Source organism: Dendrobium catenatum, unplaced genomic scaffold (genome assembly GCF_001605985.2).
Source record: "Dendrobium catenatum unplaced genomic scaffold, ASM160598v2 fragScaff_scaffold_1638, whole genome shotgun sequence".
Classification (NCBI taxonomy): domain Eukaryota; kingdom Viridiplantae; phylum Streptophyta; class Magnoliopsida; order Asparagales; family Orchidaceae; genus Dendrobium; species Dendrobium catenatum.
In genome coordinates, this window is record NW_021320100.1 from 1,839,415 (window position 1) to 1,859,987 (window position 20,573).

Consider the following 20,573-nt stretch of genomic DNA (forward strand, 5'->3'; position numbering starts at 1 on the left):
TTCGTGAACATATTTAGCAAATAATATATTGAACAAACAAACTTTAAATTTGTTCATAAACATCTTAAACAAATAATCTAGCAAATATGAATAAATGTAAAATGCCTCTTGTTCATGAACAAATTCATTATGTTATAATCAATTTAAAATATTTATATTATGTATATTTATCTATTTTATAATTAAACATTAATCAAATTTTTATCGAGTTTATTAAAGAACTCAAAAACTAACACGAATCGAGCATTTATCGAGCTTCTTATCGAGCTTGTTCACGAGCTTCAAATGATGTTGTTCGTGAACATGAATGAACTGAACACATTAGTGTTCAAGCTTGTTTATTTAATGATCAAGTATTTAAAATGATGTTCAAGCTTGTTTGTTCAGTTAGTTAAACAATCACAAATGAGCTTTAATCAAACCGAGCAACGAGTAGCTCGTCAAACATTTGGCTCGCTTGCAGCCCTATATGTAATACATATATGAGTTTATCTTAATTAACTAAAATATCCCCTAAAAAAAAATTATTACGCATTGATCATCCAATGAAGGATAATAAATGTAAAATTAGAATTAGGTTTGGTTGCTTGCGATTCTCATACCCACTACATTGGACAACTTGAAAGACCACTACACCAAAAAAAAAAAAAAACTAAGCAAAAACATCATTGAGATGCATAAACAAAAACTAAACCCTACAAAATTTTCAATTACAATCGCTGCAAAAAAAAAAAGGACTCTCACAATTCAATCTATGACAATAGGCACTGATGGAGAAGAAACATAGGGAGCCCTAAGTTAAATTGATCACAGCAAATCGGCAACCATTTGATGGAAGCTCCTCGATCAACACATTGTAGAACTTCTGAACATCATACAGCATCGTCGTCTCATCTAAAGTGACAAAATTAATGGCGACACCTTTCCTACCAAATCGTCCACTTCGTCCGATTCTGTGGAGATAATTTTCCGGCTAGGTCGGCAAATCATAGTTTATGACCAGGGAGACCTGCTGCACGTCGATGCGACAAGCAACGAGATCAGTAGTGATTAAGACGCGAGAAGATCCAGATCGAAATTCACGCAAGATGATATCTCTCGTGTTCTGATCCATCTCTTCATGAGGGTAAATTATTTGGACACCGGATACAGCTTACGGTTCGGAGACCGATCAGGTGTCAGTCATGTTATCCAGTACCGAGTAGGAGATGATGTGGCACAGTTTCATTGGGCTCTGAACAGCGTCCGGTGTCCGAACCCAATAATTTCCCCTCCATGAGTGGCAGAAACTGTGTGATCATTGGCTCTCATTTTGTCAGTAAGCCAATTTGCGGCGAGTGTTCACAAAGATAACACTTTGAGTAATGGCTAAAGTTTCATAGAGATCGCAGAGGGTTTCGAGTTTATAATCTTCCCTCTCAGTATTCACATAAAACTGCTTTATACCCTCAAGAGTAAGCTCATCTCTCTTCACAAGGATCCTGACAGGTTTCTTCATGAATTTGCGGGTGATTTCGAGAGCCTCGGGTGGCATTGTGGCAGAGAAGACACCAAATTGAATCTTTCCAGGAAGAAGCTGAAAGATATCGTATATCTGAAGTAGCAAAAACATGAAAAATAGATATCAGATACTTGAAGGTAATGAACAGAAGGTAGATAAAAGTGATTGAGGATACAAGCAACAGTGATCGGGCAACAATGATCCAACGACAGCATACAAGTTATGCATCGATTGACAATATTAGAATAGTGATGGAATTTGCTAGCGGTGATCGTCAGCATCGAGTATTGAACAGGGCTCTAGATTTCTTTAGATCTCCAACTCTCTTCAAATTCAAATGTCTTTCATGATGAGAATAGAGGTCTATTTTAGGTTTTCTAGAGTGGCATTTTGATTTTGTCGTTGTAGAGTGACATTTTAATAAATTTAGTCAAAATCTCTAAACTACATCAGATAGCTCGTGTTGATTCATTTGATCATAAATCATTCTTTCAAAATTTAAGCGACATTATAACCTTAGAATTTATTGATCTTGAACTCATTACATTCCACTTATCAATATGCTCATTTTGATAGAGTGCATATTTAGAGATTATTTGATCCATCAATTAGAATCATGAAGACTCCAACAATACATCAAGTGCTTGTTGAGTGTCATCATTTAATTGAACTAGATCTAAGGTAAGGCATTCGAGGTTCATATGTTGTCTTTGATTGAGGGATTAGTTATCAACCATTGGAGAATTATTTATAGTATTCTAGGAATGTTTCTTATAAACATCATCAAACTATTAGGTGTTAAGAATATTCATGGTCTTAGACATATAAAATTTAAAGTCTTAACTTTATATAAAAATCGAGCACACATAGGTTTCAATAGACATCAAAATTTTTACTGGAAAAATCCAAAAAGGAAAAAAATCACGAGGGAGTCAATTGAAATAATCGACTATGCAAATGAGGTTATAGAAGTCCACTCTTTCCCCTCAGTTGGGGAAGATGGGATCACGAAGTATAAAATATGAGCTTGACTTCTTGTAAATGCAGTGGATAGTGTTGAAAATGTTGCAAATAGTAATGCCGAAGGTCAGCTGACAATGGTCGAGTGATGGTAGTTGATCAAAGGCAGATGGGCTACAATAATCGAGCGATATTGGTTAGAGGACAACGAACAGGCAATATCAAGCGAGGGGAACTGGACAAGCTACGACGATTAGATGATGTGCTCGGATGATATTAGATGAGCTACGATGGTCAAACTTGTAAGATCGAGCAATGATGGCCTGGCGGCAACAATTGCTAGCGATGATCATCAGCATTGACTATCAGGCTGAGCCTTGGAGTTCTTCATATTCCTAAACTCTCTATAAATCCAAGGAATATGAAGTTTAATTTTGAAAATCTTGATCTTGAATTTAATTTTAAAAATTTAAAATTAAAAAGTTACATAAAGATTTGTGCTTGATCAAGTGAATTTTCAAATGATGTCTAAAGAACAATGTTCCTTTTTAATTATATATGTAATTGTGTAAATAAAGAGTACACAAACCAGAGATCCAACAAATACGAAAATGAAACAAAGTTGCTGGAGTGTTACATGCATGTATGAATGTATTTTGGTAATTTTATTACAAGTATTGAAGCAAGAAGGGCATAATTGTGCATTCAGAATAACAGCAGCCATCACCCCTGGTCCCCTACAATATTTTTGTGCGAGTGAGAAAAGACATCACTAGCAGAATAAAACAATGCACTTCCTCCAAAACTATATTTTTTTAACTACCTTTTCCTGCTAAAATAGATGCATTCGCAGCATGAAAAGATAAGATCCGGTTCATAAAAATTAAAATATGTTTCTCTTATTGAAATTAAATAAATCATGGAAACTTAAAGAGAACGAGCATTTAAACTATTTTAAAACATAGACCATATGCATTCCCTTGAGACAATGGTGAACAAGTAGGACGTTTCACTGCAATGGTAAGACCAATATGCAATTTAGAACTTGATATGTTCATAACTCAGGCTAGCAAAAACTCAGCTATTCGGACTATAAATTCATTAAAAATCCATAAGCCTGTAAACAGATCATGAAAGAGTCGTAAGACTAACTATTTTTCTCGCAAAACTGGATAAATTAAAGAAAGAGAACAAAATAAAGAAATTATTATTTAACAGAAACTCAGAAACGCATTCATAGCTTAGGCTATTCACAGATTGAGAAAAACAAAGCACAGCTGGTCTTCACTACAAGGTTACCTATGCAGATATAACAAAAGTTACACAAAAGACCAAGAAATAAATTTGCATTAAAGTGAGTAGCAATGACATCCATTTATTTTGTTTAGATTCTCTTCCGGTGAATCTATTTATAAATTAGTGTTTGTGTTAAGCGAGTTTCATTTTATTCCACCTTATTATTTTTCATTACTTTATTATTATTTCAAGCAAAAGTAACATTTTAATCTATCAAAATTATTAATTTTATATTATTATATTTCATTAAAGCCAAAAAACAGACCTAAAGGTCAATTCCTAGCCATCAAAAACGAAACCCGCTTCTCACATTTTTAAAGGTTGAGTTTCAACATTAGGAACTCAATTCCATGTAATTTAATCTCATCGAAGTAACAAACATGTGCACTCACATCCGGAAACAAAACCACCAAATCAAGAGGTTTCCTGTAATGTGGGGCTTGGGAAGGGGCTGATATGCATAACCTCACCCTTGCATTGTGTTAGGCCGCCTCAATGTGAACCGGCTGAGCCGGCCCAAAGGCCGGCTCAAGTCTATAGGAGGCGGACTAGTTCTGCCGCCTCTACCTTGGCCGCCCAAAGAGATGGGTCCCACCCATCTATTTGATTTCAAAATTTATTTGAAGGGGGCGGCTAGGGCTTTGGGAGGGAAAATTGATTAGGAAAGTTTTATATTAAAGAGGATGAGAGCGATTAGGGAAAGATCATGGTTTTGATTGATTGAAATTAGGATTTCTTGGAGGCTTGGGCTCTAGACAATCTTGTCTAGAGATTTGGGAGAGATGATCCTCCTCTCGAATTGAGGATCTCTTGTAGCTTTGCTCTGTTCTTGTTTTCCTTTGATTGTTATAAGATTTTGCTATCGTTTGTTCGTTCGTCCACCACGATTGTTTCGTTTTCTCGCCGTTTTACTAATTATTAATTAGGTTTGCTTGCGAACTCAAGTATTTCCTATCACATTGCAAAGAGTTTGATTCCATAAATTGAAGCATAAACTCCAAGATACAATAAAGGCAACCTAAACATTGTTCAAAGCCCACCCCAAGATTAGGAAGTGGTTGTTGAAAGGACGGTGCAATGAAGCTATCTCTTGTTTTCAAACCGAATTTAAGATATCATAATATTCTATAAGCATTAAAAACAAAATCTGTGGTACATCAAAATTAAATGATCACGTTCAGCATTCAAAGGTATAATTTTGAGTCAAGAAGATAAACCAATGAAATCTTGTATAACAAAAGCAAAAGCTGATACTTAAACTAAGAAGGAATAAACAATCAAGGAGAAAGATCAAGGTGTCCAGCAAAAGATGAAGCAGCAATGAAACCTTATTGTAACCTAGAATAAAAATTAAAAATCACCAATTGTTTCCAAACACTGCTTCCTAAAATACAACAACAACAACAACATCATCAAGCCTTTGTCCCACTACGTGGGGTCGGCTACATGAATCCTTTTTTGCCAGTGTGCCCTGTTAAAAGTCAAATTCTCATTTAAATCTAATAAAGAAATATCATTTCTAATATTTTCTAACCAAGTCTTTTTAGTTCTACCTCTACCTTTCTTAACATAAGTCAAATCTAATACCTCAACTTTCCTAACCGGGTCATCAGAAGGCCTCTGTTTAATGTGACCAAACCATCTTTAATGTGACCAAATCATCTAAGGCGACTCTCTCTAATCTTATCTTCCACTGGAGCTACTCCAACCTTTTCACATATATGCTCATTTCGTATCCTATCTCTAAGGGTAAAGCCACTCATCCACCTAAGCATCTTCATCTCTGCAACACTTAACTTAGTATTATGTTTCTCTTTTAATGGCCAACATTCGGCACCATAAAGCATTGTAGGTCTCACCACCATCTTATAGAATTTTCCCTCAAGTTTGAGGGGGGACTTTTCTATCGCACAACTGCTTTCTAAAATAACAAATTAAATAAATAAACAAAAATTTCTTATTCACATGACAAAAAAAACTCTTAAGAACATAAAAAATAAAACAACAATGTTTAGCATTCCATGATAAAATTTTCAGTTAAGAAAATAACCTGATCCTTGAAGCCACGTGAGAGCATTTCATCAGCCTCATCCAAAACAAAAATCTTGATGTAGTCAGGGTGAAGGGACTGCCTCCGTAGCATGTCAAAAACACCGCCAAGAGTACCAACAGCAACATGCACGTCACTAGAAAGGGTACGCTGATCCTCCCTAACGCTAGTCCCTCCCACACAAGCATGAACTTTCTGTCACCAAGTGCACGCATAACCTTTTCTAACTGCCGAGCCAATTCACGAATAGGAGCAAGAACTAAAGCTTGGCACTCAAACAACCCATAATCAAGTTGCTGCAGGATTCCAGAACAAAAAGTTGCTGTTTTTCCAGTCCCAGATTGAGCTTGCTGAATGACATCTAAGCCCTTACAGAAGGGAACGATTCCTCTTTGCTGAATCGCAGAAGGTTTCTCAAAACCTGCAGAAACGCATTGGACATTTAGTTGCACGGCAATCAAGCAAAGCACCAGATAAAACTAAGCCTTCGCTGTCGTTTCAGCTGGAAAAATTTGCATCCACCCATTATTTTACAGAGAAAATAAAATAGTTCGGATTGGAATACCATAAGCATAAATTCCTCTCAAAAGATTTTCATGAAGGCTCATTGCATCAAAGCTATCATAAACTTCATCATATGATGTAAAAAAAATCCTGAACATCAGCTAAAAGCCTGCAATTACCACATAAAACAAACTTAACTACTTGATGCAAAACAATTAAAATATAGGATAAAAAACAAAAGAGTTCGAAGATTTTAGTACAGCTCATTCATTTTTGAATCATAATGATCAGCATCAAACTGAGACCCTTCTTTTGCAAGTCCTGCCATACTGTGCATAAGAGAAACTGATTAATCAAAAGAAATTTTTAACCATTAAGAGGATAAAAATTAATTAGGTGCAGAAAATATGCAAATACAATACCTGAAAGACATTATATCATCAAGTTTTGAAAAGATGACCAAGATGGGCATACTATAAAGAAAAAATGAATAAAAAATGCAACTTCTACCTTAAAAAAAAAGAAAATACAAGCGAAAAGGAAGTAGGGAGGGATTAGCTAAAAATGCTGTCCCACCTTTATCTAGAAATCAACTCAACGAATAAATGAAAGAGAGAGAAGATTTAAAAATGGGGCAACTTGTAAAGCACGGCTAAACTAAAAGACATTTTTTAATTTAGTGTGTCAGGCTTCCTTAAAAGATGCACAAACTTTATTATATAAAGACCATATCAATATAGCTCAGAGATAAAAACAACAGAATTCAAGGAAAAAATCAAAACTCCTTTAGTTGTAGTTAATGTATCCATAAGTTCAATGATTCCAGCTCTATGTATAAATGGTTTGCATTCTCACGCAATTTTTCTAGGGCATAAACTTGTTACTCTATTTGGCCGTTAAGGTCAGCTCTCAGAATAATGGGAATTCAGCACTTCTGTGGGAAAGATCAACTGGAACTAAACTAAAGATTTGCAAATATATAAAAAGCACAAATAAATTTGAAAGACAAGTACAATCGATATAAAATAAATGCATGTAGTCATATTTGAGGTGTTTTGATTTAATATAAAGTAGCTGTATTTATCTCACAATAAGGGGTTGTTTGGTTTGGTTTTTTTGGAGGTGTAAATTAAAAAAAATAAAAAGCGAGTGGGTTTTGAATTTTCTAGTGTTATTTGAAGCAAAAGAGATCCAAAGATATTTTGTAGGGAAATTCATTCATAGCTTGTAATACCCCAAAAGGGTCATTTTTTATGAATTCAACTTCGCTCGAATTGGACAAATTCCAAATTCACATAAATCAAACAAATTCCAAAGGCAAATGTCACTAAAGCATGCATCATCCGTGAAAGCTCGCATCATCATCGAAGCCATCGTTGTTGTGTTGTCGAATGTCTTGTCATGCCCTGAGCCACACCACCATCCCCATGCCCCAGCACCAACCTACGACCCAACGTCAACTACCCCTAGCCACAGTCCCCATGCTTTATGCTACCATCTCATCGTCCTCAGCATCAACCTATTTGTGCCTTAGAAAGAAGCTAATTTTTAAAGTTAATAATTTATATTAATAGTGTAAAAAATTTAGATTTGTTTTATGACTAATGAAATAAAAAATTTGATTTCTAGGATACAATAAACCAAATAACCTTGAAAAATCAAAATATAATATCTTTAATTAAGACTGCAATCTCAAAATGCAAATATCTTAATACTTGCAACCAAATAGCCTCTAAATTTAGATGACTACAAACCACATTCAAAGTAAAAGAAAAGCATATTGTTTTGGGTATTTACGCTGTTGTAAAGTAGCAAGTAGTTTATTTCACTTAAAAAACAATTTTGAGGTCACTTCTGCATGAATTTTGCTTCATCCAATTTGCAGGAGAGTTAGGTTTATATGCATCTATTTACAAAAATAAACCTTAGTTGTACATTAATTCTGTTAGCAAGAAAAAGATAACATATATTAATCCATAATGCTAGTAAGAAGAGGACTGACATTCCACCAATATAGAATCTCAACCATACATTTAAAATAGAATCAAATCATTTCATTTTAAATTATAATCTTAATATAAGTCTACATTTCATTGATTCATAATATTAAAAAATCATCTTACCTATCTTAACGTAAGTTAAAGTGTTGCACAGATGATGATGTTCAGGTAGATGAGTGGCTTGACACTTAGAGATGGAATGTGAAACGGCCATATACATTAAAAGGTTGGAATAGCTCCAGTGGCAACTATGATTAGAGGGAGTCGCCCTAGATGATTTGGTCACATAAAACGCCGGCCTTCCAATGATCCTGTTAGGAGAGAAGATGTATTAGATCTGGCATATGTTAAGAAAGATAGAGACAGACTTAAAAGACTTGGTTATAAAGTATTAGAATGACCATTTTTATTATATTTAAATGATAATTTGACTCTTAATAGGACAGAATGGAGAAAGAATTCATATAGCCGACTCCACATGGTAGAATAAAGGCTTGTTGTCGTTGAAGTTGATTCCTCTTCCTTCTTCCTTCGATGGCCTACCGTTTGGAAATTCATTTCCATGAAGTTTCATATGTTTTTTCTCAACACACAACTCTCTTCCACCAAGACATCTACATAACTAGGTTACCCTCATCTATGTTCTCGCTTCATTATCAACCTTAGGAATTAATTTGGATTCTAGTTAGCAGCGAATAAAAGATTTGCATTCCATATTTATAATATACAAATCAATTTTATTTAAGATTGATGGCAAAAAAGCTCCTCATCTATCAAAAAGTTATTTTCAGCCTTTGTTTCCTCCAATTAATCATATGCTTACCAAAAACAATTTAAAGCTTCATCTTCGTTGTAAGCTACGGTATAACCTACTTTTCATGGAATGATATGGCAAATCAAAATTCTGATGGATGGAATAAACTCGGGCACGAAAAATGTTCTGATCCTATCGATAGGACCAAAGCCTCTCTCAAAATTTGTTAATAGTTAATTTAGATATGCTTGAACGCATATACTTCAAAACTATTTATTTTTATGAAATTTACTATTAAAATTTCTTTCTTATATTACAAACCAATCTAAGAAAGCATTAAGCGCATTTTATGAAAATGAATGTTTATTCTTGGAAGTAAATTTCAAACGCGCATTACGCATAGGACCCAAACAGAAGATTTTCCAACAGTATAGATATCATAATACAGGCTTGTCAAGGAAGGACATTGAAAGGCAATTAAAGCCAAAAAAAAAACGATGAAACTCCGTGAATTCAAACATGGATCAAGATTCCGTGAAATCAAAGTGCTCTGACGCCATGTTCAGCCAAAGAAGAAGCAAGAAATTCCAACCCGTACCACTCAAGCAAGATCCAACTAGTACTACACAATGACGGATACTCAGCGGTCCCAATGCGCGGCAAGGCACTTCCCTTTTAAACAAAAAAATAAAAACTAATAAAAACACGAATCTACTGCGCATAAACAAACCCAAATTTGGACTAAATTAGGGCTGTTTTCCAAACAGCAAGCACCAAAATTCTCCCAGCGCCAGATCCACCAACTCCCGCTGCCGCAATCAAATGAAACGAACCGCACAATACAGAAACACCATTCATGGAAATTTAATTCAATCGAATGCAGAATACTAACACGCTATAGACAATACCATTAAATTATGCGAAATCTAAAAAATTCACTAAAAACATAAACACCAGAAAGATGGACAGCCGTCGAATTGCAGATGAACACAAAAAGGAGATCAATGGGACTAATAGATGGATTTTTTTTCGGGTAACAAGTAAGGGATTTCACTTGCCTGATTTTCAGGAGCGATGAGAATTGAGAAAAGAGACCACCGCGACGAATAGCTTTCCAGGAACAGGATCGATGGACTCTACGAGTTAGGGATGAGGTTAGAATTTGAGGGGCTCGAATCCATTAATATAAGCCGATGGTCTGGACCGGGTAAGTCTGTGCTCTTCAGTTACTTCATAGTTTGACCACGTTGTATTGACTAGTATGTTGCACGTGCATAATATCCACATTAATAAAATTTCAAAATTTAAAATTAATTTTACAAAATTATAAATAATATTAATTTATTTAAATTTTAGGGAGATTTAAATACATACCACTCTATATTATAGGTGTCAAGGGATCACGTGCATTCGCGCACTATAAGAGCAGGCAAACTGGCGAGGCTCTAATGCGGCGAAGCACGCTGCGGCACAGCAACAATGCAGGTCTAGCCGATTGTGTTAGGATTTAATGGAGACAGAAAAAATAATTCGAACATCTCCGAAAGATGTCAAATCATCGAGAAAAATTTTCGGAAGCGTACATGGATCCATTGAAATGCATAATTGAGGTTTTCGGCCTTCCACATTTGTTAGCGGCGTTCTCCTAGAGAGCGAGAGACCCCTTCTTTTCACTCAAGATGGGAAGATGAGGGAAATGAGAACTTAACCACTTAAACTAGGGACCACGACCCTTTTATACTTTAAGTGTAAATATTTTATTTCAACCCATCATTAAAATAAAATAAATACCCGACCTCTACATAAATTAATTCCATACAAATTTAATTGAGATGCTACATAAGCTAAATAATTATTTAATACTTAAATAGATCACGAATTTAATTGGCTTAATTTTAGAAAGTGTCTAATGTATAATTCTTTATTTATATGTATAAATATATTGTCCCACATATGAAAATTTGAAATTTCCCAACAAATTGGCCATCTAGGTCTTGCGCGAACGGGACGACATCAACTGCAAGGTAGCAGCAACAAGCCAACACTATTTCCAAATTTCCAGTTCGGTATTTTCGGACTTGACAAAATGTTAGACGCTATCACCTAAGATGCACGGACATGGACAAGGCGACACAGACACGACACGGACACGACACGGACACGGGACACGGCATTTTTAAAAATATAGGACACGAGTGCAGCGTGGACACGGCATAATAATTTTTAATATAATATATATAAATTAAGGTAATATTATATTAAAAATGGCAAGCAATATTAAATCAAAGTCATGATAACTTGTTTAGCTTATAACATAAAGATGTTTAGTACAAAATGTCTAGTACAACCACAAAAATATAACCAAAAAACCATTTAGTACAACATGAAAGTTCAACTACTCAATAGAGGGAATGATAGAATTAGATTCAGATGTTGGTCTTTGGCCTTCAATATCAATATTAATTTTTCTTCTCTCCTCCTCATTTGAAAAATATCGTTTCAAGCATATCTTTCTCATATCTTTCAAGCATATATATATTTTTTTAATCCGGACACACCCAGAACGTGTCGGACACGTGTCTGTGCCGTGTTGGACGCGTGTCCGTGTCCTACACTGCATTGCCTCTTAAAATGGAGTGTCGGTGCATCATAGGCTATCACACAACAAAAATGATGAGACGAGGTGATGTGTGATGTTCTCGAGTCAACCCATATTGATTTCGGGTTTCTGGGTCAACCCAAACCATACCCAATTTTACAAACGGGTTAGAATCCCGAACCCAAACCTGATCCGTTTCTCAAACGGGTTGACCATAACCCAAAATTTTCAGGTCGAGTTCGAATCGAGTTTTCCAGTCATGTCAAATATTGCACCCCGGCCTACCCTATATCATGTTATTTAAATATCTAACATCCCAAACTTTAATATTTTATATTTATAATCTATATACAACTTTATTATTAAATATATCACTCCTATTTTCCATTCTTACCACGGATATCATCCTATAAACTTTAATTTTTTATTCATTGTGCTCATATTTGACCTATGGCTAGAAGACATGAAATTTTAAAGTTTTGATATTAGATATGTAAATAGTATGATATAAAGTGATATATATGTAAATACTCCTAACTTTTATTATTCATACATAAACATTATAAAAAAGCTAAGTTTTTATTGTATAATGAAAACAGACCGCTCACACATATGAAAAAAAAAAATCATTTTAAATTCTTGTGATCCAAGATATTGTCGAGTTGCTTAATAGATATGACATCATTAAGGGATATTTTGGACAAATTACTTTCGCAACTGGAGTTTTAAAAGGAATAAGCAGATATCAAATTAAAAAATTTTACTAAAAATTATTTTAAGAAGCAGTAAAAAAGTCGTTCCAAATGAAACCAAAGTTACATGATAAGGAATTATACGGAAGTCGTGCTTCCAAAAAATTGAAATAATTGATTTTGACTTATTGAACCTCAAAAAAGAAAAATTAAGCCAAAACAAACAGGTCCTAAATCTACAGGGATCTTAACAAGCTAACGTATCCTGAATATAGCTAAAGTATCAACCGATCTTAATCAAAATTATTTCAAAATTGGAAAACATATTATTGACTATTCTCATTAAAAAAATGCATGCGATACTCTTTAAAATGCGAATATTATTTGCATATGCAATTTATTAAAAGAAGTTGAGGGCATTGAGATATTAACGAAAGTTTAGAAGTTTTAAGAAAAGAATAAGCAAAAGCAATTTAGACTTTGTTTGGGATAGTTTTTTTATTGCTTCTTAACGTAAAAAGCTGCTTTAAGAAACAATAAAAAAACCGTCCCAAACGAACTGCATTCTATGCTTCTATTCTGGGAAGGAGATTCAAATAGAAAAATTGAACATGTTAATAGATAAATGTTTTGCAACAAAAAATGGAAAGGAGAATATAATTTTGGAAACATGATAGCATATTGCACATAGGTGACGCAGCTTCACTTTTTTGAATTCCTAATAATCCAACGAAAATATAAGATTCTATCTAAAAACTATATATGCAAAACCAAGATTTCAGCAAATGAGATTTGGCAAAATTATGATACAAGAAGCAAGTTCAAGTACAATCCTTAAAATGGATACTCTTAACCTGCTATGAGATGGATTTTGCCATTTAATGGCTATTGAAGGATGACAGTCCTATCACTGCTGGAATTGCATCAAAGAGGGGAGTGGGTTGTTGACTGACAAAAACAGAAAATAAATAAGAGGGAAGACGCTGGGGCTGGAAACACCTTCATCTCCTTAGGTTGGACCAGCGGCTAGTGGGGGAAAGGGATAGAAGCAAAGACGACAAAATTAAAGTAGGCAACTATCCAAATTGCATTGTTTGAGAACAGCATGAAGGCATCTACATCATTTTCTCACTACTAGACTAGTGACAAGGATGGGAGTGGGATTAGTGGTGAGGAAGGGAGCAGGGTGTTACAACCCAACCCGACAAGACCCATAATTCTAGATTTCACAAATATACATTCAGATCTCTGGAACTTACTTCAAAACACATGTAGACTTTTTTTATAGACAGATAATTTTCAGACACATGCAAAAGAATTCAAATGTAGAAATTCAACAGTTTACCTGACTTCTAGGTGGGTTAAGACATTTTGAACAGTACTCTGATCCCAGAGGTGTCACATGGCATTAGCAATGAGAAGGAGAACACATGGAGAGGAGTTGACAAGCATCTGGTAAATATAAACATGTCATCTTCATCTCCCTCCATTTTGCCGGCATTGAGTATGCAATGGGGTGGCAAAGATGAGTGAACGCCAGAACGGATATAGAAGAGAAGAGAATCCAAAGGAAAAACATAGTTTATGGGTTTGCTTGAACAGCAAGCCAAAATCCAACTTTTTTGTTTCAACTAATGGCATTAGATAGCTCTGTTTTAGGTTTCAAGTAATTGATTACCAAATTTAAATTTGAAACCTGCCACATCAGATCCTAATATAAGTGAATTTTTTTAAAGAGGGTAGCATTATTCTTTATTCTCTTGTCGAGCTTTACATATTTCTGAAGAACAATGGCTCTTGGTAAATATAATTGTCCAGATCATAGACTGAATTGAGAGCCTAGAAACATTACATAAAAAATGAAAAAAAAATAAAAAATAAAAAAATTCAAACACCTAAAATAATCTTTGATTTAGCTTGTGTCCCGACATACATACAACCAATCAAGGTTTTAGTTACATTTAAAAGAATTCATGTTCATTATTGACCATTGAATTTGTTTGAAAAGTTGCATTTATTTTTCTCTTCTTCTTGCCTCTACTATAATGTGAATATGTTATAATTGGCCAAAAAAGAAAGCCATGTACAGAATAAAACTGATGACTTCACCATTTAGAAATCTGAGAAGCAAGAGTATAGAACTTACTGCAAAATAAGTAGCACGGCTCTGTGATGGTTGTTACTGATTGAACGTTTGTAAATCTCCCAGCATCAAAGCCATTTCTGATCGCAGCTCCAACAACCAAGTTACCAAAGCTTGCAGACTGTGTTACTGAAAAAGGAAATTGATGCCATCAGTAATTCCAAAAGAGTCATCTTTAAAACCCAGAATAAATTGACTTTACAACTTATTCTCCAATTTATAATAGCAATCATTCCCTTTAAAACTACCTTAAAAGCTCCTCATACTAGGCTGATGTTTGGATTGTATCCATGAATCATCATCTCATCTATCAAAATTTCAATGATCTGATGAATCTCAGTGGATATTGCCTGCAAACCTTCACCAGCATGGAATTCGTGGACTTCATTGTCTACCTCAATCCAGCTACAACCTGGTGTTTTGGAAACACCCCTCTCTCTCATCAACCCTCTCATCCTTGCAGAATCATCCCACCTCTTTGAACATGCATAAATCTTTGAAGAGATAACATAATTTCCTGAGTTTAAAGGCTCCAACTTCAGAATCCTACTCATAACTCTCTCTCCAATCTCAACATTTCGAAAACTTCGGCAAGCACAGAGCAAAGCCCCCAACATAACAGCATCAGGCCTCTCTGGCATTTTTTCCATGAGATCCCATGCTTCTTCCAAGTTTCCAGCACGAGCTAGAAGATCCACCATACAGGAGTAGTGTTCAATTTTTGGAACTACTCCAAACTTAGGCTTCATCAAACTGAACCAATCGCGGCCTTCTCGAACCAATCCAGCGTGCACACAGGCGGTGAGTACTCCGATAAAAGTTACATCATTTGGCCGAAGAGTTGGCTCCTCATTCCTCATTCTGGAGAAGAGACAAATGGCCTCCCTGCCTCTACCATGGAAGGCAAGACCAGAGATCATGGCATTCCAAGAAACAATATTCCTACTAGGCATGGAAGTAAAAATGGTAATGGCACGGTCCACATTCCCACATTTGGCATGCATGTCAATGAGAGCTGTACCAACATAAACATTGTGGTGAAGACCTCTCCTTAGAGCAAAATCATCCACCCACCTTCCTAATTCTAGGGCACCAGTGGCACCACAAGCTGACAGTACTCCAACTAATGTCATTTTGTCTGGCTCCACATTTGCTTCTCTCATGGTGTTGAATAGCTTGATGGATTCATTGGATAAGCCATTTTGTGAGTACCTGGTCCAGACATAATTAAGTCAACCAAAAGTTACAAAAAGATAGCATCTTTTATGAATTATTTCTTTCATTTTATTGCACACAAGGAAACAAAGGAAAGAACATTCAATCAGAGTTAGCAATGTCAATCGGAAGGATGAATAATTCTATGGAACACTGCCTACCTAGATTTAAAGAAAACACGCAGCTGTGTGATCAGGTAGATCCATACCAAAAGAAGCAATCAACATGAAAATGGAAAATATGATAAGAAAAATCATCAATAAAAAAAACCTGATAATCACCATGACTGTAATCACCACCATCAATAACAAATCAAATAAGAATAAAGTCAAGAAAGATGGTTTACTTAGGTCATCCTCATGAATCCCTTTATGGATATATCAGGAACCTGCATTTTGTTCTGACTGCTAACTTATCAGATAATACCTTCAGCTTAAAATCATGTTAACTGGACCTAAATAAAATATTTTCGTTTTCCATGCCACTAATCTAGAAGGACGCAAGCTTATCACACTCAACAAAAAAAAGACCACTTGGTTTTGCAGTACATCCATTCTTTATGGTCTGTGATAAAATAAGTTCAATGGCTAACCAAAATAAACTAAGTAGATTATGAAATCTAGACATACCCTGTAATCATTGCATTCCAGACAGGTAAATCCGGATTCGATATCTCATCAAAAACCCTTCTCGCTTCTTCAAGGTTTCCACACTTTCCATACATGTCAATCAATGCGGACCAAATAAATGAATTCATCTCCACTCCACTCTCCTCCACCAACGCCGCCACCTCCTGTCCCAACTTCAAATCCCCCACCTCTCCGCATGCCGCTAGTATGCTCGCCGCTGTCATCCCATTCATATCAAACCCCTCCCTTCTCATCCTCCAAAACAACTCCAAAGCCTGCATGGAAAAACCCATCTTCATACACCCCGAAATCATTGCATTCCATGAAACCACATCCCTCTCAGCAATTCCATCAAACACCTTCCATGCACTCTTCAAATCACCGCATCTAGCATACATAGTGATCAACGAATGCTGGGTGTTGAGATCTAAGTCAAGACCACGCTGGATAGCAGAGCTGTGGGCCGAAAGGCCATGGTAAGCGGACGGTAGATTCGCAGCAGCAATGAAGACGAAAGGGTAGGTGAACTTGCTTGGACTTTCACCAGACTGAAGTAACCGGAGGTAGAATTTGAGGGCTAAGGCGTAGCTTTTCCATGAAGTGGAGAGGCCACGAATCATAATATTGAAGGAGAAGTCATTTGGAGAGGGGATTTGGGAAAAAAGGAGGAAGGAGTAGGAGAAGAATTTGAGGTCGACGAGCTTGCAAAGGAGGTGGTTTTGAAAATGGAGGGAGGAAACGAGCATCTGGGAGTGGATTTGCTTGATGGATTCTAGGGTTTTGGATTGTTTGAGAAGAGATAAGAGATGAGCTGGAGATGACAAAGGCACAAAGGCTTTCGGTTTGAACATTTGTGCCTGGAATGGCGGGAAGCTTAAGAGGATCGGTAAATTCTTCATAAACTTTAAATCGTTAGATTATCGTAGAAACTCCTCAGAAATTATTGTGTACTCAATCCAATCCGAACCCATAGTAAGGTTCGGATGTTGTTTGCTGCTTATTTTACTGCATATTTTTTAGGTAAATTATTGCATTCGGTCACCGGACGCAGAGATAGGTCCGGATATTAATAAAATATTATTTTAAATTAAGCGCGTCAAAAGCGCAGGTAAAGCGCAGTTAAAGCACACCTAAATAGCACTTAAAGCGCAGTCAAAAGTGCAGATGACGTGGCATGTTTTTATTGGATGTCCGAACCTATTCTACGTGTCCGGTGACCGGATGCAATAATTTGCCTATTTTTTTATACATAATTTTTTTGTGAAAAATAAGCAGCAAATAAATAATACTCACTAAATACACAATAAATACGTAGAAAAATGCGTAAAAAATTATATATCAAAAAATATGCAGTAAAATAAGCAGTAAATACGCAGCATCCAAACCTTACTCTGCGTTCGAATTGCGTACACAATAATTTCTCTCATGATAATGAATTGGTTTGATTATATAAGTTTGGAGACTTAGGGGCTGTTAGTTAGCATCCATGATTTGATTTAAGTAGGATTTCGTAAATTCTTATTCGGATTTTGAAAATGTTGAGGATCCTAAATTCTAAAATCTATTTGGTAACATTCATAATAAATCCTATTAAATCTCATATGACTATTTGATATAGAGTGGATTTAACAAGCTGACTCTTCCTCTCAAGCAAAATGATTTCACAAATCTGTCAAAAAATGGGATTTCGGAAATCTGGGATTTAGCACGAAAAGGCAGAGTTTGCCGTCTAAAGCGACTTTCATTTGCTTGAGATTTGGTTTTGCATTTTAGGCCGTTTGGCTGGATTTCGCTCAAATCCACCTCAAATCCGGCCTAAATCCTGCTACCAAATAGCCCCTTAGGCTTCGTTTGGGCGGCTTTCTTACTACTTCTTAAAGCAGTTTTTTAGTATAAAAATTAAAAATTTTCTACTAGAAAGCTGCTCTAAGAAGCATTAAGAAAGTCATCCCAAACAAAACATTAGGGTTTATTTGGGACATCTTTTTCATTGCTTCGCTTCAAAGACCGTCATTATATCTAGCCAATGTTTTTTGTTGATTTTCAAAAAAAAATTTATTGTGGAAAGTTGTATTTACAATGAGAAATGCTAATAAGTTGATTTTCACATAGCAACTTAACAACCAAATTAATTAGAAGCCGAAGAGGTCGCAAACATATTCTTAGGTTTCGTTTGGGATAATTTTTTGCAACTATTTTTTCACTGATTTTATGAAATTATGTACTAAACAAATCCTTAATAATCTAGAGATTGCTTAAGAGGAACATTTTTAAAACTTAAGTGCAAAGTTATATCCAAAATTTAGTAGTCTAATGAGAGTTATTAGGTTTAGATGTATATTATTTGAGTTTGATTTATGAAAAAAAAATCAAAGCTGATGAAAATAATTAGAATTTGGCAGTATTTTTATTATAAAGTAAAGAAAATTCTTCTTAGTAATTATATTTGGTGAATTGTACTTATGATCCAAATATTATGATAAAATTAAATTTATACAAGGAATGATATGTAATGCCCTAAGATTAAATTTTATAAAAGTTGCATATTTTAATCTCTTAGATAATTAATTAGAGCTTCAATGAATTCATCAACATAAATCAATCCAGTGGAAGTAACTAAAAATCATATAAACATTAAATACAAAACTATATTAATTACTCAAAATTCATATACATTTGCCAAGTGTTTAATCCATATATTTATCAGTCTATCTTTTAGTTTTTAACCATAAAAGAATAAAACTAAATAAAATGTAAAAATTAAATTAAAACCTGTGTCTCATATTTTTCCTCACTTAATTGAATTGATCCACAGGAAAATCATAAAATATCGACGGAATTTCTGGCAGTTATGAGACTACTTGAAATTCCAACGATAAAGTCGGCAGATTAACCGTCGGTATTCACCGGCATTTATACCTGTGGTATAGCTGAAAAATTCTGCCAGTTCTACTTAAGCTCGACATAATTTTTGATGGATTAACCATCAGTTTCGAGTAAAAATTTTCCAACCCCTTCTTGAAAATAAGGCAAACAATAGAGTGAGCTAACAACTAGTAGGTAATCAAAACCAACGACTGAAATCAATGCAAGGTAATATGAACAATATGCATGTAATCATTCAATCGCTATTAGTATGAACACATAATTATGAAAGCATTAACAATAAATGAACCAATAACATGCCATATGATCAATAAACATTAGTACAATAACATATCTTAAGAGCAGTAATCAGTAACCAAGTGAACAATGATCAGTAAGTTATGTCATTCTTATACACAACAATTACAAAATAGTTTATATTGCATATTATTACATCAATATGCATGTAACAACCCAAACTCTTAAATATCGAGATAATTGCCTCTATAGCCTATGGGCTTCACGATTTTGTCTTTTTGTTGTAACTTTCCAAGAGGTCACTCATCTTAGGATTTCTTTGAGACTATAACGATTAACTACAAAGTTTCTTAATAAAATTTTAACAATAACATCAAAATGCATCTTCATGTTTAAGAGTTTAGCTTCTTTTTACTTAATAATTTTTACCATCTCCTCACTTAAGTGACTGAAACCCTCATAAGTATCGTTATCCTAGAATCATCCATTAAGCAAATAGGATTTTAGAGGTGGCCTCTACAAGTTCAAGTGGCGACTCACGCCACATAGCACTTTGTCTCATACAGGGTTCAAGAGGTGACTCCTATGGTGTAACACTTTACTTATATGACACTTAATTCTCATCTTTGAGCTGGTAGATTCCTCTGATACTATTTGTAATAGCTCAAACTCTTAAGTATCGAGATATTGTCCGCTTTTGTCTAAGGGCCTTATAATTTTGTTAAGTTGGTGTAACTTCCTTGGAAGCCAACCATCACTGGATTTCTCTAAGCTGAGCATGTTTAACTGCAAAGTTTCTTAATGAAATTCAAATTATTACACCAAAAAATACTTCAATGTTTAAGAGTTTAGCTTCTTTTTACTTAAGGGATTTCATAACACTTGTCATTATCATATGCATGTCATATAGTATTTGATGATTATTCACAAATTTTATTTTAAAGATAAGCTCATCGATCCACTGTCCTATATAGGATAACATATCTCCAACCAACCTAAATAAGTTAATCATTTTCGATCAACCCTCCTTATGTGTAACATAATAAACAAGTGATATTATACTCAACGTTCAACTCATTGTATCAAGTGAATCAAAATTAGTAAAAT

The 20,573-nt window shown here is 34.9% G+C and overlaps 1 protein-coding gene and 1 pseudogene across 1 annotated transcript; both read right to left on the reverse strand.

The window, feature by feature from the left end:
• Positions 1–956: 956 nt before the first annotated feature.
• On the reverse strand, positions 957–8,574 carry LOC110113444 (annotated as a pseudogene).
• A 6,174-nt stretch (positions 8,575–14,748) lies between these two features.
• Positions 14,749–17,278, reverse strand: LOC110113436 (pentatricopeptide repeat-containing protein At2g34400). Its single transcript, XM_028701076.1, has 2 exons — positions 16,344–17,278; positions 14,749–15,711 (listed from the first exon to the last, which is right to left on the reverse strand). The coding sequence occupies exons 1-2, from the start codon at positions 17,240–17,242 to the stop codon at positions 14,760–14,762; spliced, it is 1,851 nt and encodes a 616-aa protein (XP_028556909.1). The 5' UTR covers positions 17,243–17,278; the 3' UTR covers positions 14,749–14,759.
• Between the last annotated feature and the right edge of the window lie 3,295 nt (positions 17,279–20,573).